We start from the raw sequence: 16,697 nt of genomic DNA, 5'->3' as shown, positions 1-16,697 counted from the left end.
ACTTTGAAAGTGTATGTTGGTTATTAAAACTGCTAATGAATAGCTCTTTTGCAAACAGATTAGAGGGTGGAAATGGGAAATACAATTCTGAGGGGAGGAAACCCAAAAGCTTGTTAATTTTCTTTGTGTTAAGAATCTTGTAGGGCTATCAGAGGACTTAGGTTACTTCATACATTGCTTTGTCTCTGAAGGTCCCTTTTAACAGAGCTAGAAGTTAAGTTTAAAACATACTTTGTAGTATGCAATTGTAATAAGCCTTATTTCAGAGCAGCAACGTAGGCTTCCTGGGCTATTGTTTGCATGAATTGACTTTAAAATATTTTTAATGATGTAGAGCTGTAACAAGTATTTCAGAAAACTTGGAGATCTCTAGAGAAGGAACTGTAATTGAAGTCAGATTGTCCAGAATGCAGGGGACTAAGAGCAGAGAAAGAAATCAAATCCTGACATCTTCAAGTCTGGGTTTTATGCTCCTTGGATTTAAACCACTGCAGCCATCAATGAAATTGAAACCCACACCACTTTGTCTGTTGGTATGGCAAGTTTTCACTGTTATTCAACTGAGTTATACAATTCTGATTGCTTTTGTGCATATGTGTATATATTTCTAGGCAAACCAGAAGACTTCGTGATGCTGAAGAAGAAAAAGACAGAATGTTGCTCAAGACCATTATAAAAGTTTGGAAACAGATTAAATCTCTCCGTAACTTTCAGAAGTTTGCTAACACCCCTTTGAAACTTTATTTGAGGAAGTATGTTTTGATAACACTTTTTATACATCATTTGCCAGCAGTGGGGTTTCAGTAAGATTAGTCAGTTTGGCAACTTAAAATTCTGATATGAAGGATGCAACAATGAGAATTTGAGTAGTGCCTGGCACTGTTTGAGTCTGCTACTGTTCTCTTTGAGTTTGGGGAGGAAGGAAAGTTGAAATCATTACTGTAACAGAAAAGAATTTCTACAGGCTAATGAATAAAGAAAATGTAATTATATTCATTGCAGGTAGCCTAAGAGTTGAGAGCAGATAGTAACTATCTGTACTAGTATTTTAAAATAGAACATACTTTTGATATAATTAAATTAATTCATGGAGAAGTAGACATATGTTATATATTACAAACTTAATTGTAGGCCTTACCTTATTTATGCAAAATGTTGATTACTGTTGTTTTGAAGGGAAGAGGTTGATCAGAGATTAGATGAAAAAGCATATGAAGCAGAAATTCAGGCTGAGATAAGCGAATTACTAGAAGAATATATGGAAGAATATGAAAAGAAAATGGAGGAGTATAAAACTGAGCTACAAGAGTGGAAATCCTGGAAGAAGATGCAGGTTAGTTCAAATCTTTGTTTCACAAAAATATAAAATTATTACTAAGCATGTTCAAATTTTTACCTAATTTGGAAAGAAATTAGAATAGTTATGCATAATTTTGTGAGTCTGTGGTACATGTACATCCCTTTATCAGTGTGGCATCTTGAAGAACCATGCCTACTGGTTGAGTAACCTTCCTTCAGTCCTAATAGAATACAGATGGTAATTTAGGCTATATGGGAGGTCAGCTGCTAGCTAGAGTGTTGAAGGAACAGGTTTATTTTGTCAGTTGGTTGGAAAAATTAAATAAATGTTTTGTTTGAAGTGTATGAATAGAATGCATTGCTGAGTTGTGAATCTGAAATAGCACTAAGGAATGAAAGAAATCTGATTTTTGTTTGTGGTGATTTTACAGTTACACAGTAATTTCTCTCATGTGTTTAGCATGTGGATCAAGAGAACAACAGAAAATAAGCTCTTCTGACTGAAGCAAGATCATGAGAATATTATTATTTTTATATGCAGAAGTCCAAGAAGAAAAAGAAAAAAGACATTCCTGACGAAGAATCATTAGAAGATGGTGATCTTGGTGAGGAACGTCTAAAACCCATCCCACCTAAAATGGCCAGTAGCCTTGAAATAGAGCAGCAGGTTAGAGAAAAAGCTGACAACTGCAGGAGGAAGCCTGGAGAGCCTGCTCTAATTCCTGAACTGGTCCTGTCAGGAAACGTAACTGCAACGGATCTGTGTCCTCGGTGAGATAAATGATGCCTGCAAATTACTTTGTTCATGGTTTTCTGCTGTTGTTTATCAATAGATTGTTTGTACAACTTCAGAAGCATGTATTCACCATTCTGATAAGCCTAGTGGTAAAACCTCTGCTTCTGAAGCTTGTATAACCTAGATAATTTTCAAAGCACATGTAACCTTGTGTAAAGTGGGCTTAGAGAAATCATATCTACACAACTCCCTTTCAGCATTCTGGTGTTCCTTCAGCATCTGCACAGAACAGTGATCCATGTAGAAAGAAGTTGTTTTCAGTGTAGAGTTCGTGGTGGTGCCACACTCACTAGCTAGTCCATTACACCAGGGTTCTGCTATAGTCAACAAAGGGAAAACAAATTGTGTAGTAAACCAGAGATTTCACTGTGGATAATATAAATTAATTTACTTATTTGTGTAGCTTTCCACATTTACACACACAGTTTAACATGAAGCTAGCAGATTTTAGTCATTTAAAAACTCCTTGGTTTCGCACATTTTTTTTTTATAGCTTTATCAAAGAGTATTGCTTGGCTGTTGTGCTCCCAATGACTGAAAACTTATCTTAAAAATATTAACTCAATTTGGTATCATGTGTTGTGCTTTGGAGGGAAAGGGAGAAGAAAGGAAAAAAATTCCCTAAAAAACTCCTTTTATGTGGAATTTGATTTAGTGGATATAAAATTTGACTTGCTGATTTTTGCATTATTTTATGTACCTGGGAACACAGGATGACATTTGTAGGCATTTTTAGAAAAATACCATCTTTATTTAGGTGACTTCTGTTTCCTCTTGATGAATTAAATTCTTAATAGAAATAATCAAGAAATAAAAAAGTTACTAAAAACTATGACTATATGACAACTTGTTTTGACCTATTTACAGGGGAGAAGCTTTGCGCCGAGAAGATGTGAAGAAACGCTCAGCGTTTGTCAAAGTCCTTTTCAACTCCAAAGAAGTATCAAGGACTGTTACCCGACAGATAAGTTCAGATTTCAGAGTTCGCTTTGGACAGATTTTCAATTTACAAATATTCAATTGGCCAGAGAGTTTGGAACTACAGGTAGATAAAGATTTGTCATAGTAACTTTAGAAAGATGATATGGAATGTAATCACTCCTATGACACTTCCGTTTTGCTCTATGCTGATGTTGTAAAGGCAGGGAAAAAAGAAAGACCTGCCCCTTCCCTGCTTCTCCAGTCACAAAATTTTAAGTTTGCTGCTAGATTTTTGATGCTTGTGCTTTATATATATAGATAAGTGTGGATTATATGTGTATGTGTTACATGACTGTGGGCTGCATAAAGGAAATAATTGAGACACTGCTAAATATGTTAGTGGAGCAGCCTCTTAATTTTAGAAAAACTAATGTATGTTGCAGATAAACTTGCCAAAATGGTCTTAAAACATTATTGTTCATGCAGTGAAATCATAATAAAGTTTACTGAAGCAAGGTAAGAAAAAATTCATTGCTAGTAACATCCATAACTGCTCTTAACATGATCAACAATGCAGTTAAGTCAAAGCACCACCACCTCCATTCAATGTGTGAATTAATGGGTGAGTGACATGAATAATCTTCAGAGCCAACACTATATTTTTAGGAAAAAGAGGGTCAAGATTTTACTACTTCTGTTAGATGACTTTTGCTGTTAGGTAACTTATCACTGGTAGCTCAAGGGAGGGTGTATATTTCTTGCCTTCTCTGTTTATGTAATGCAGAAATTGACAGGGAAAAGGAATACCATCTTGAATTAAAACAGCTGAATGCAGAAATCGCTTACATCACTGAGCCTGTAGCTGGCCAGGAAAGAGGGAAGCAGCCTGCAGTGCTTGCAGAACATAGTCTGTGTGCCTTATCCTGTCTTCTGTGGTGAGAAATAATGAAACAATCATTCTGGCATCTCCACCTGGTATCAGTGACAGTCAAAAGCAGTTGCATATTGTACAGTGATGCTCTTTGCAGCCTAAATTACATTAGGTATGTTAGGTGAGGAGGTTACACATTTTTGAAGAATTCAGAGCAAGTTAGATGCTGATAGCTGAAATGTCTGCTAATTGGTATTTTAGAAAGTAAATTAATACAATTGCCTTAATTAATGATTTTGTGCTTAAGTCGTGGTAAACCCTTTTGTCCAACTATCCTACAATATGTTTTCAACTTCTCTTGAATTTGTGTGTAATTTTTTTACTGTGCCTATAACCATGTATTTTTTCCTAGATATATGAAACAACAGGTATGAGCAGTACTACCTTGTTGGCTGAAGTGTTCCTACCTGTTCCTGAGACTACAGTTCTGACAGGCAGTGCTCCTGTAGAAGAAATAGAGTTCAGCAGCAATCAGCGTGTGATGTTAGACCATGAAGGAGTTGGGAGTGGTAGGGACTCTTTCATTCTCAGTTCTATGCTTCTCATTTTGCTGAAATGATGTAGCTTGCAAGCTGGTCTAAGTTGCAGAGTAAATTATAGTAAGAGCATTTAGAGTTTAGAATCATAGAATCAGTTAGGGTTGGAAGGGACCACAAGGATCATCTAGTTCCAACCCCCCTACCATGGGCTGGGACACCTCACACTAGATCAGGCTGGCCAGGGCCTCATCCAGCCTGGCCTTAAACACCTCCAGGGATGGGACCTCAACCACCTCCCTGGACAACCCATTCCAGGGTCTCACCCTGGAAGAACTTCTTATGGTGAAGAACTACTTCCTCACATCCAGCCTGAATCTCCCAACTTCCAGCTTCACTCCATTCCCCCTAGTCCTATCACTACCTGATATCCTAAAAAGTCCCTCCCCAGCTTTCTTGTAGGCCCCCTTCAGATACTGGAAGGCTACAATAAGGTCACCTCGGAGCCTTCTCTTCTCCAGACTGAACAGCCCCAACTCTTCGTCTGTCCTCATAGGAGAGGTGCTCCAGCCCTCTGATCATCCTGGTGGCCCTCCTCTGGACACGTTCCAGCATGTCCATATCCCTCTTGTAATAGGGGTTCCAGAAATGGACGCAGTACTCCAGGTGGGGTCTCACCAGAGCTGAGTAGAGGGGGAGAATCACCTCCCTTGACCACACTTCTCTTGATGCAGCCCAGGATCTGGTTGGCTTTCTGGGCTGCAAGTGCACACTGACAGCTCATGTTGAGCTTCTCATCCACCAGCACCTCCAAGTCCCTCTCCTCAGGGCTGCTTTCTAGCCAGTCACTGCCCAGCCTGTATTTGTGCTTGGGATTGCCTTGACCCAGATGCAGGGCCTTGCACTTGGTCTTGTTGAACCTCATGAGGTTGGCTTGTGCCCACCTCTCCAGCCTGTCCAGGTCCCTCTGGATGGATCCCTTCCCTCCAGCCTGTCTGCTGCACCACACAGCTTGGTGTCATCAGCGAACTTGCTGAGGGTGCACTCAATGCCTCTGTCCATGTCACTGACAAAGATGTTGAACAAGCCTGGTCCCAGGACTGAGCCCTGAGGGATTCTGCTTGTCACTGGCCTCCACTGGGACATGGAACCATTGACAGCCACTCTTTGGGTGCGGCCATCAAGCCAGTTCTTTATCCATCTCATGGTCCACCCATCAAACCCATGTTTCACCAGCTTGGAGACCAGGATGTGGTGTGGGACAGTGTGGAAGGCTTTGCTCAGGTCCAGGTCAATGCCATCAGTTGCTCTCCCCTCATCTATTAATGTTGTCACCTGTTCATAGAAGGCCACCAGGTTTGTGAGGCAGGATTTGCCCTTGGTAAACCCATGCTGACTGTACCCAATCACCTCTTCACTATTCTTCTGTCTCAGTAGTGCCATTTCACCTGTTTCCTTTCTGAGGGGACCCACACCTTCCCTAGGCTTCTTTTTACCATTAATATACCTGTAGAAATTCTTAGTGTTCTCTTTGAGCTCCCTGGCTAGATTCAATTCAAACTGTGCTTTGGCTTTCCTAACCAGGTCTCTTGCTGCTTGGGCAGCTTCCTTATATACCCCCCATTCCAGCTGTCCTTTTCTCCACTCCTTGTAGAGTTTCCTTTTAAGTGATAGCATGTCCAGCAGCTCCTTGCTCATCCAGGCATTCTTCCCTGCTTTTCTCTTTGTTGGTATACATTGCTCCTGGACACAGAGGAGGTGGTCCTTGAATACTGACCAGCTGTCCTGGGCCCCTCTTCCCTCTAGGGCTTTGTCTCATGGCACTTTGGCCAGCAGATCCCTGAAGCCATCAAAGTCTGCACGCCTAAAGTCGAGGGTCGTAAGCTTAGAATACGACCTTCTGGTTGCCCTGAGGATCTTAAATTCAACTGCTTCATGGTCACTGCAGCCAAGGCTGTCTCTGAGCCTCATATTGGTTACCAGCTCTTCCCTGTTGGTGAGAACAAGGTCCAGCATAGCACCTTTTCTTGGTGGTTCCTCTACCATTTGGAGGAGGAAGTTGTCATCTATGCAATCCAGGAACATCCTGGATTGTTGGTGCCTTGCTGTGTTGTCCCTCCAGCAGATGTCAGGGTGGTTGAAATCACCCATGAGGACCAGGGCTTGTGACCTGGAAGCCACTTCTATTTGCCTGTGGAGGGCCTCATCTGCTTGGCTCTGCTGGTCAGGTGGCCTGTAGCAGACCCCTACAGTACATCTCCTTCCCCTGTCTTGCCTTTAATCTTAATCCATACACTCTCAACCAGCTCTTCATCCTTCCTCAGGTGGAGCTCCACTGATTCCAGCTGGTCACTGACATAGAGGGCAACACCTCCTCCTCTCCTTCCCTGCCTGTCCTTCCTAAAGAGTTTGTACCCATCTATCCCTACATTCCAGTCATGGGTATCATCCCACCAAGTTTCAGTAATAGCCACTATGTCATGGCATCCCAGCAGTACAGTGGCCCTTAATTCATCCTCTTTGTTGCCCAAGCTACATGCATTTGCATAGAGGCACTTCAGCTGGGCTGGCCCTGTCCTCTTGTGCCAATTCCCCACAACACAACTTGAGCTCCTGATCCCTTTAGCAGTTGCCCTAAGGTTCTGAAGTCTCTCTTAATTGATTGTGAGCCTCTCATTGTTACATCGTCACTACCCACCTGAAAGACTAGAAGTGGGTAGTAGTCTGAAGGGCTCACAAAGTTGGGAACTTTACCTACAATGTCCCTTACCTGGGCACCAGGGAGGCAGTAGACCTCTCTATGAAAAGGGTCTGCTCTGCATATTGGGCCCTCTGCTCCCTTCAGTAGGGAGTCTCCTATAACGATGACCCTACGAGGTTTCTTTTCAGGATTAGTTTTGATGGCTGGCCTGAGGCAACCTGTCATCGGTGCAGCTTCTGACCTTTTTGAGTCCTCATCCTTACCAATGACCTGTTCCTCCTGCAGAGCCTCATACCTATTCTGTAAGTGCACTGTAGGCAGTGTGCTGCTTAAAGTAGCACACTTGCTCTGTTTGCATTTGTTCCGTCTGGCAGGGACCTGTTCCCATTGGCCCTGCTCATGTGGGTTACTGCATGGAGTCTGAGAGGCTTGCTGATAGGAGGGTACCAAACTCCCTGCTCCACTAAGAGTTACCCCCTGTTATGATTTTGTAGAGGTTAGGTTATGGAAATAGTCAATTTCCCTTTCGCAAGTCTCTTATAGTTCTTAGTCTTTCCACCTCCTCTTTTAGTTTGGCCACCATGTTCATCAGATCCCTGATCTGCTCACACTGCTTCTGTAGCTGAGTCTTATTACTGAAGTTTGCTGTGGAATTTTTGTCTCTTACCAGTTTTAAGCTATAGGTAATAAAACTGTGTGTGTTTATTAGTATTAGTGGAGCTCTAATAGCTATAGAAGGTGTTCAAGGCTTTTTAGTGTTTAATCAGGCCTCTAACACAGCAGAGCAAACAGGTGGCATTAATTAGTATAGCTCCAGCGATTTTAATGTTTTAAACCATTAAAGAACAGGCTGTATAAGAGCGTATGCAGAGTAATTTTTTGTCTTCCTATTTGCTTTGTGGACATCGTGCAAAACATTTTATTCCTGGGACTTCAGAAAGATAAACAAGGGAGATCTAAGAAAAGAAGAAATAAGAATAGAAGCAGCATATGGAGCTTTCAAGTTGATATAATAAGTTTGAACAGCATTATGAGATGACTGGCTTGCATAAGTTTGCCATATATAAATACAGATTAATCTATAGCAGAAGATAGGTAAACTGTGGAGGAGAGAAATTTGGTAAAAAAAAAAAATCATTGCAACCAAGGTGTATGTAAATGCCAATGACCATGGTGAGTGAATATACAATGTAAGGACTGACTCTTCAGTCATGCATAATTCTTTTTATTTTGAATTTGTTTCATTAATAACAATATGCTGAGTCTAAAGACTGTTAGAAATATTAAATGGTGTGCATCTGTGAAGGCAAAAAAAAGAAAAGCACCTTTGGCATAGCTTTCAAGGCATAGACTTTCCTTCCAACCCAAATGGAAACCCTTTCTACACATATCATGGAAGCTTTCACTCCTTTGTAGGGCAGAGCACTTCCCTACAGCATGCAGCAGGATCAAGTAGTTTCACATTACTCTATTTCTATAAAGGCACAGGTTGTCTGACTACTTATTTTTCAGGAATTATTTTTGTTAGATGTTTGGATGTTGTGCTTAAATGCATAAATGCCCCACTTTGGGATTTTTTTCCCTTTTGATAGGTGTGCCCTTTTCTTTTGAAGCTGATGGTACCAACAAAATGTCTTTAATGACCTCTGGGAAAGTATCCAATAGTGTCTCTTGGGCAGTTGGAGAAAAAGGAATCCCCTTAATTCCTTCAGTATCTCAGCAAAACACAGGCATTCCAAGGTAACTGGATAAGAATTTCCAGTGATTCATGGGAAACTGTTTAAATTAGTATTTTTTAAAAATGCTTTGGTAATCAAGAATTTTCCTAGTCATTTTCTTTGAGTTTATTAAATTTTACTTTGAAATCTATCTCTTATTGTATTGTTTATAAAATATTGAAGTTATACTCAAGCTGATTAGCTTATTTTTTATGATTTTCTAAGAGAAGATGTATATATTGACAAGGAACTTTCCTGTAATCGTTTTGCTAACAACAGAAGCTTCAGCTCTTTCTTATCCAAGTGCATTTGGGGAGGCTGTTGGGATACATACTTGAAACGCCTTTTCTGTAATGTCTGCCCAGGTAGGCAAGAAGGCCAATGGCATCCTGGCCTGTATCAGGAATAGTGTGGCCAGCAGGAGCAGGGAAGTCATTCTGCCCCTGTACTCAGCACTGGTTAGGCCACATCTTGAATACTGTGTCCAGTTCTGGGCCCCTCAATTCAAGAAAGATGTGGAGTTGCCCAAATGTGTCCAGAGAAGGGCAAACAAAAATTCATCATTCTCTCACTTGCCATAGCTACAACTAAAAATTTTGTATTCAGGTTGTGGCAAGCTTTTTGGGTTTTGCCAAAATTGTTTTTAATTATTGCTAAACCACGTGGTTTAGGTATAAGTACTGTCAATTCTGTCTTTTTAGTGCTTTAAAAAATATTGATGCTGTTGCATCCATTGGCACATCAGGCTTAACTGACATGAAGAAACTAGCGAAGTGGGCAGCAGAAGCAAAACTTGATCCAAATGACCCAAACAATGCAGCTCTGATGCAGCTGATCATGGTAAGTGGCTTTTTCAGACCTGCAGGGCTAGTAGAGCCATGAAACACCAAATCACCAGTACCTTCTCAGGCAACCTGCATACATGCCAGGGAGGTAGTACCTTTTGAATTTGTGATGGATGTACTTGTGTGAGCGAAAGAAGCAGTGTGTCTACTGAAAGTAGGATTTATTAATCCATTTAGTAGTGAGTTAATGATTTATTAATGAGTATGACTTATTAATGTGCTCAGTAGTATTCTAGGTGTAAAGGAAAAATAGGTATAAGGGAATATGCTCATCAATTTATAAAAAAAAAAACACACAGATTTTGAGTTTGTTTTTTCCTTAAAGTCCAGAGGTATTCCCAGTGTACTCATATGGTGTTAAATAGGAGGTTGCTCATTAATGACAGTTGCACAAAGATCTGTTGTGTTGTAGAAGTTTGGACTTGTCTAAACATCAGACTGAGGAGTTATTTGCATAGCTGAAATTAATTAAATTAATTGTCTTTACAGGATAGCTTGTTAGATTACTCTGCTATGTGACAGTTTTCCTAGTCTTCAAAGTTCTGTCTTGTGAGGAAATAGAATTTTATTCTCTTCTTAAATGTCTAATGTCATATGCTTTGCTCAGCAAAAACCTACTTCAAAATACTTGGATCAAACTGAAAGCGGAGCACTGTCTCGGTTGCTTTTGCTTAACATGAACATCCCTGCATATAAGACTTAAGGTAATTTTATAGACTTTTACTACTTGACATGAGAAAGTTAGTGTTTTTTTAAAACTAATTTAGGTTGCTACAAGTGGAGAGGCACACGTTCCTGATTTCTTCAGATTGGAACAGTTGCAGCAAGAATTCAATTTTGTTTCTGATGAGGAATTTAATAGATCAAAGAGATTCCGACTCTTGCAGCTCAGAAGTGAGGAGGTGACAGAGTTCCGAAACTATAAGCAAGTCCCTTTACATGAACGAGAAATCAGTGACAAAGTCTTCCAGGTAGAACAAAATATTTCTTTTCTAGTTTTAATGCTGATACTATTTAACTTCCAATTAAGTCAGTTGATCCCTTAAAGGATATACAGCTATGCTTTAGATTAGAGCTTTATTCCATGAGTCTTTTCTAGTGTGATTTTAATCTAATTAAGATTGCTTCGTTCCAAGGCAATAGTTCCACAGCTATACTGTGGAAGGAGAAAAAGGTACAGCAACTGGTCTGCGCACAGATGTCGTAAGCTTGTTGGGTTTGTTTTTATTAAAAGGTAAGAGACTTTTAAAAATGATTTCACATATAGATAGGTAATGCAAAAATAATTCAGGCTTAAGCTTATTAACTTTTGAGCCATTTCTGAAGAGACTGGAAGCAATGACTCTAAGGAGAATGAAAACCTTTTTATGTTTGCACTACAGTCTATGTTGCAGTTATTTCTAGCTTAGTACATTGTTCCAATTAGCTTACCCTGTCTTTGCCTGTCCATTAATTACCTTCCTGAAATGCAATGTGTGCATTTCTTAATTTGGGTCATACTTCAATTATTTTTAATCTCAGCTCCATTATTGGTGTTAAGTTGTGTGATTTGTGTAGCTAAGGTGTATTTTAGAGTGTTCACTGCCTCAGCAGGATCAGAATCATCTCAGATTCTGGGAACTGCTGCTTTATCCCTACATCTTCACTAATTTATTTTTTAAAAAATCTTTCTTTGATTTATTTTGCGTTAAATCTGGTGGTTTGTTTTTTTTTTTAAAAGAAATGTGTTAATTCAATAATTTCTGGCTCTTTGCAATAAATACTCCTGCTTTTAAAATTTTAGATTAGTTTTGTATCATATTTAAAGGAGTGCCTCATCTTTGAAATACATTTCTGATCCAGTTGGTTTTACAGACTAACTTTGTTCATGCCATGAAAGACAGTTCATGGCTTCATGACTTGAAAGACAGTTTAAAAATTGTTTTATGGTTTTTTTTGTATTAAGGATAAATTGGATAAACCCATGATCACCCATTCCAAGTTCATTTTATATGACATGAGCATCAAAACTAAGTTTCAAGTGGTATTATTCCTAGTTGGTTTACTAACTATTTGGCAAAGTCTGAAATTTCATAGAATCATGGAACTATTGTTTGGAAAATACTGTCTGGAGGTCATCTAATCCTGCCTTCCACTGAAGTGGTGGGGCTGCTGCCAGCACTAGATGAGATCAGCTGTGTGTTTGTCGAGGCAGGTCTTGAAAAGATCTAAATGGGAGATTCCACAGCCTTTATGCATATCCTGCTCTACTCTTCTAGTGGTTTAAAAAAAAAAAATCATGTCCAACCTGAGCCTTCTAAGCTGTCTTACGGCTCTTTTTCCTGTATTGTCTGGTACTAAAAAGATGAATTTGGCACTCTGCTATGTAATTGTCCCTCAAGTAGTTGGGGGCAGATATTAGATTGCTTATTAATGTCTTCCTTGCCAAGCTAATTGCACTTGTTTAGTGCAAGAAAGACACTGAGATATTGGAGCAAGTCCAGCACAGAGCTACCAGAATATCTACAGGGCTGGAGCACAAGATGATGTACAAGAAGAGGCTGAAAGGAATTAAGTTTGTGTTGGCCTAGGAGGGCAAAGCTAAGGAGTATCTTAAACTTCCTTCAGGTACCTAGTGAAATGATGCAGAGCAAAGAGAGCAAGACTAATCCTAATTAGAGGCAAGATGATGATCGAGACAAGTTACTTCAAGAGAAATTCCTGTTGGATGTAATGAAAATGTTTTTCACAAAGAATATATTGAAGTTCTAGAACACACTGTCCAGCAAGTTTGTAGAATTGCCAGCTCCTGAGATACTGAAAATTCAATTGGCAAAGGCCCTGAATATCCTGCTCAGAGTGGTTCCTGCTTTCAGGGTTTAGATCAGATGACCACCAGAAGTCTCTTCCATCCTACATTATTCTAAGATTGCAATCTCTTGTAAATCATGCACTCCAGGCCTCTGACTGTCTTTTAGTTCTTTAGTGGGCCTCATCCAGTTTCTCCTGTGCTTGTGAATAAAAGTTGCATCTGTCAGTACAGCTTCCATTATAGTGTACCAGAACAGTAACCACTGCCCTGAGAAATATTCCATCAATCACTTCTCCCTAAGAACCAAATGGTTCTTGTAAATCTTTTCTTGTGGTGGTAACCAGCAATCATCTCAGCCTTTCTGTTAGGTTGCAGACTCTTTTCTCAAGCCTTAGACAAAGCAAAATCTTCACACTCTGGATGCTTAAAGAGCTTTTACTTTCTCACAATGTACAAACAAAGATTTTTTTTTTTCTTCTGCTACTAAATCTATATTTCTTGAATACAACTTAAAAACAGCTCAGTAATTGTTTCTCAAAAACCTCTCCCACAGAGTTTCTTCTGATGTGAGACAGTATGAAAACTAGTTGCATGTATTAAAACAGTTCAGATTTCAGGTCATCTTCCATCAGCACTGCATCACTTTGGTTTATAAAGGATTCTCCCAATTGCAGCTGCAGCGAGGGAAACCATTTCCAGTTCAAATAGAATTTCAGTTTACAGCAGGTCAAAGTTCAGCTTTAAGAGAAGAAAGAAGTCTTCAAGTTATTCATAGTATTATAAACCACATGAATCTTCTAACTTAATGGAATTCTTGTCTTTTATTTGTGGAAGTTTAGCAATGCTTTTGCTGTATACATTAACATCAAAACCAGCTTTATAAACCTCTGATATCTGTTTTGGCTTACTGTGATCCATATATTAATATGAATGAAATAATTACCTTTTTTCATGTGTATATAATATAGCAATGAATATTTATTGAATCACAAACTCTTTAGGACTATGAGAAGAGACTGAAAGAGGGAGATGTGATTGACAGCAAAAATTACCTGGATGCACACAGAGCAGTTGTTGCCAACTATCTGCAGAAGGTAAGCTGTAATAAATATGGATCCAAAGTATTTTTCTAAGCCATACGTTGCTTCTATACTTAGATGCTTTAGTTCCATGAATACTAAAAATTCTCATCTCTAAATGTGAGCCACAGACATTTTCCACATTCCAGGTTAGGCCTGAGAATGGTCTTACATGAACAAGTGGAGGTTTGTGTATGACTCATTTAAAGCTATTGAAAAAGGTGCAATTCTGGATTCTTCTAGCACTTCTGTAAATTCATTTTTCTTCAGTGTCCCAGAGATCTGTCCTGTTGTGTCCAGGTACTCACTAATTTCCTTCTCCTCATTTTCCTTCTTGTAAGCTGTGATGCTAAGAAAATTATCTCCAAGAAAGCAGCCCTACCCACTGTTAACAGTCATTTGATGCAATACATAGTGTCTTGTCCTGCAGCCTAAGGCAGAGGGTGTATCTTCCCATACCTAATACCATGCAGATTTCTTTACAGTCTTCTCCAGAACTCCATTTAGGTGTGGAAAAGAGATGTCTGTTAGTGTCATTCATTGTTGTGATTGTTTCTGATGATGAGCTAGAAACTGTATGTTTCTAGAGAATCACTGTGTTTGTAAAATGAGCTCATACTGTGTTCCAACAGAAGTAGCTGGTGGAAATGAAATTTTCCTTGGACTGTGGCTCTTCTAAAATTGGTAAAAAATAAGAGAATGTGGATCTGGACGTTTTTTTGTGTGTAATAGACAATTGGGGTGCAATGGGTCTGGATTAGAAATGTATTTTTGTCTCCTTTCCCTCCCCATTCACAGGTTCGAGAATCAGTAATAAACCGTTTCCTTGTAGCAAAACACTGTTTCCTTCACTCTGACCTTGTCAATGAAGAGGAGATTCCCAGCCTGGGGTAAGGAACTATCTTTATTTGTTCTAAGTCAAAATAATTTGTGTAAACCCATCCATGGTCTATTTTTGCAAAGTGTATTGATGTGCCTAACTGATGGAGTTTTGTGCTCTGTATGATATGTAAACTTCCAGTCGCTACATGCCCCTCTGCCAGTGCAGGTGGTGTGCTGATCCATGAAGTGCTTAAAAACTTCTGTAAGGAAAGGGCTGGCTTTGGCTGAGGTAATATGACAGCATGTAAGTAAGATGTAGCAGGATATAATGCAGCAGTCTGTGATCTGATGAGCTGAACATAGCCCTGGCTGGTGCCAGATTGAATGATTTCCAAATATCAGACAAGCATCAGAGATAACAACGCTACTACTGGTTGTATTCACTTAGAGTCAGTGCATGTGCCCTGCAAATAATGTGCAGAAAATTATTTAGCAGTCATTTTCTTTATTTAACTTCTGTATTTCTGTTTGGTGTTGCTGAATGTCATCATATGCTATTTGCTTTCAGAAATGTTACTGGATTTGGAAATGCTTCTTGTTCCATTTCTTTTCTTGTCTTCTTTTTTTGATTATTATGATTTATACACTTTGAATTTATGTTCCAAATTCCATACTTGATGATTTTGATATTTTCAAGTTATCCTAGCATAGGTAACTCTTAGTTAGTGTTGCTGACTTAAAATGTAAGTAAACAGTTGTGAAAGACAAGTGCTTTTATGTAGAAGTTTCTTGTGATGCCCTTAAAGTACAGAGAAAGCTTTTTCAATCAGCAGTATAAATCTAAACAGTTCCATCTGCTGGAGGCACAAGGACTTGCTCTCTTACAAGAGTTGGTCCAATTTTTCAGTTCATGTTTTCGCATCACAGAATGGAAAAATCCAAACAAGACCATAATCAGCTTTTACAGTTGCTTAAAATTAAAATCATAGAATTGTTAATGCTGCATTGATGTTTTGTTATCATGAATACTAGTTCATATTGAATTCTATTTGCTAATTTTATGTGGCTAGTGAATGTAAAATGATTTGTTTAAAGCATCTACTTGGTGGGATAATTCAGTAACTGAGAGTTTTATGTTATTCTAACAGTAATTACTGTGGAATTTTCTGTATAAGGAAATAATGCCATTGCTTATCATATTTTTAAGTAATTTCTGGAATTTTAGCAGTTAATAACAATGATGTATAAAAACATCTGCTTTTTATTCTCACTTTTTTTTTTCCCCTTTGGTTCTGCTTTGCCTTGGGTTGTAAGTTCTGAGGGTCCAGGGTATGTTGTGGCATATTCATTCTGCTTCCTATTGTTTGTTTTACATAGCTGTGTAATTAGATTTTTTTTTTTTCCTTATTCCATACAGTGGTTGTTGACAACTTTGTCAATTGCTAGATACCTGGCTTGTAGCTCCATAGTTTAGATCTGCCTCAAAGCTGCGTAATTGTCTTATTTGTATCTTGCCTTGTTTTGGGGGCGAAAAAAAAACAAACCACACGTTTTTGTCATTTAACTTAAAATTTATGAATTTATAAGACAGACTTGGATGGATTGTGTCATACTAAAAACATTTTGACATTTCATGGGTTTGTATGGCACTAACAGGATATATTTCCTTTCTGTTAGTGCATAATTTGTATGTGTTTCATGGAAACACTAGAGTGCTGGATTCTATGCAAAAATGACTAAATATCTGTTTTATGATTGTTAGTATTATGGGACTCAGCCTCTTTAAACTGACAGAGCCAAAACGTCCGTTAAAGCCAAGAAGAAAAGAAAGGAAGAAGGTCACAGCACAGAACTTATCAGATGGAGACATAAAACTGTTGGTGAACATCATTAGAGCTTATGATATTCCAGTGAGAAAACCAGTGATGAGGTATGTTTAAATGCCTGATTCCAGTACAGATCAGTTTTTCTGGTTGCAGCTATTTTGCTGACAGCTGAAGCAACTAATGATTAAAAATTCAGCCATGTGTATCCTCATGATAAAAACATACATCCATGGATCTCTGTATTAATGATGATAAAGAACTGCTCTTCTGCAAGTTTGTAGAATAATGTGATCATTTGTCAGTAACAGCTAAATTCAAAGACTATATTCAGTCTGCTTAAGGAAGAAACTGTAAGATAACTTAGAGCTTTGATAACATTGTAACTCTGTTAATACTCGATTATTTATACCTTAAGCCTGTTAGTTACACTCAGGGCAATTTTAATTTCTAATATCGTAAATACCAAAAATAAGCATTAAAAAAATCCAGTTC

At 38.8% G+C, this 16,697-nt stretch overlaps 1 protein-coding gene across 1 annotated transcript in view; it reads left to right on the top strand.

The window, feature by feature from the left end:
- CC2D2A (coiled-coil and C2 domain containing 2A) overlaps nucleotides 1–16,697 on the top strand; it is a 46,143-nt gene that overhangs the window by 15,112 nt on the left and 14,334 nt on the right. Inside the window, exons 13-23 of the mRNA XM_054391566.1 lie at nucleotides 612–752; nucleotides 1,177–1,333; nucleotides 1,841–2,070; nucleotides 2,963–3,140; nucleotides 4,300–4,456; nucleotides 8,717–8,864; nucleotides 9,544–9,682; nucleotides 10,455–10,658; nucleotides 13,480–13,572; nucleotides 14,356–14,447; nucleotides 16,142–16,309. Coding sequence (XP_054247541.1) covers nucleotides 612–752; nucleotides 1,177–1,333; nucleotides 1,841–2,070; nucleotides 2,963–3,140; nucleotides 4,300–4,456; nucleotides 8,717–8,864; nucleotides 9,544–9,682; nucleotides 10,455–10,658; nucleotides 13,480–13,572; nucleotides 14,356–14,447; nucleotides 16,142–16,309 — 1,707 coding nt within the window. The remainder of the gene's footprint in view (nucleotides 1–611; nucleotides 753–1,176; nucleotides 1,334–1,840; nucleotides 2,071–2,962; nucleotides 3,141–4,299; nucleotides 4,457–8,716; nucleotides 8,865–9,543; nucleotides 9,683–10,454; nucleotides 10,659–13,479; nucleotides 13,573–14,355; nucleotides 14,448–16,141; nucleotides 16,310–16,697) is intronic.

This window comes from Indicator indicator, chromosome 23 (assembly GCF_027791375.1).
Source record: "Indicator indicator isolate 239-I01 chromosome 23, UM_Iind_1.1, whole genome shotgun sequence".
NCBI classification, from domain to species: Eukaryota; Metazoa; Chordata; class Aves; order Piciformes; family Indicatoridae; genus Indicator; species Indicator indicator.
The sequence above is the reverse complement of the archived record's forward strand: the minus strand, read 5'-3'. Positions and strand labels throughout refer to the sequence as shown.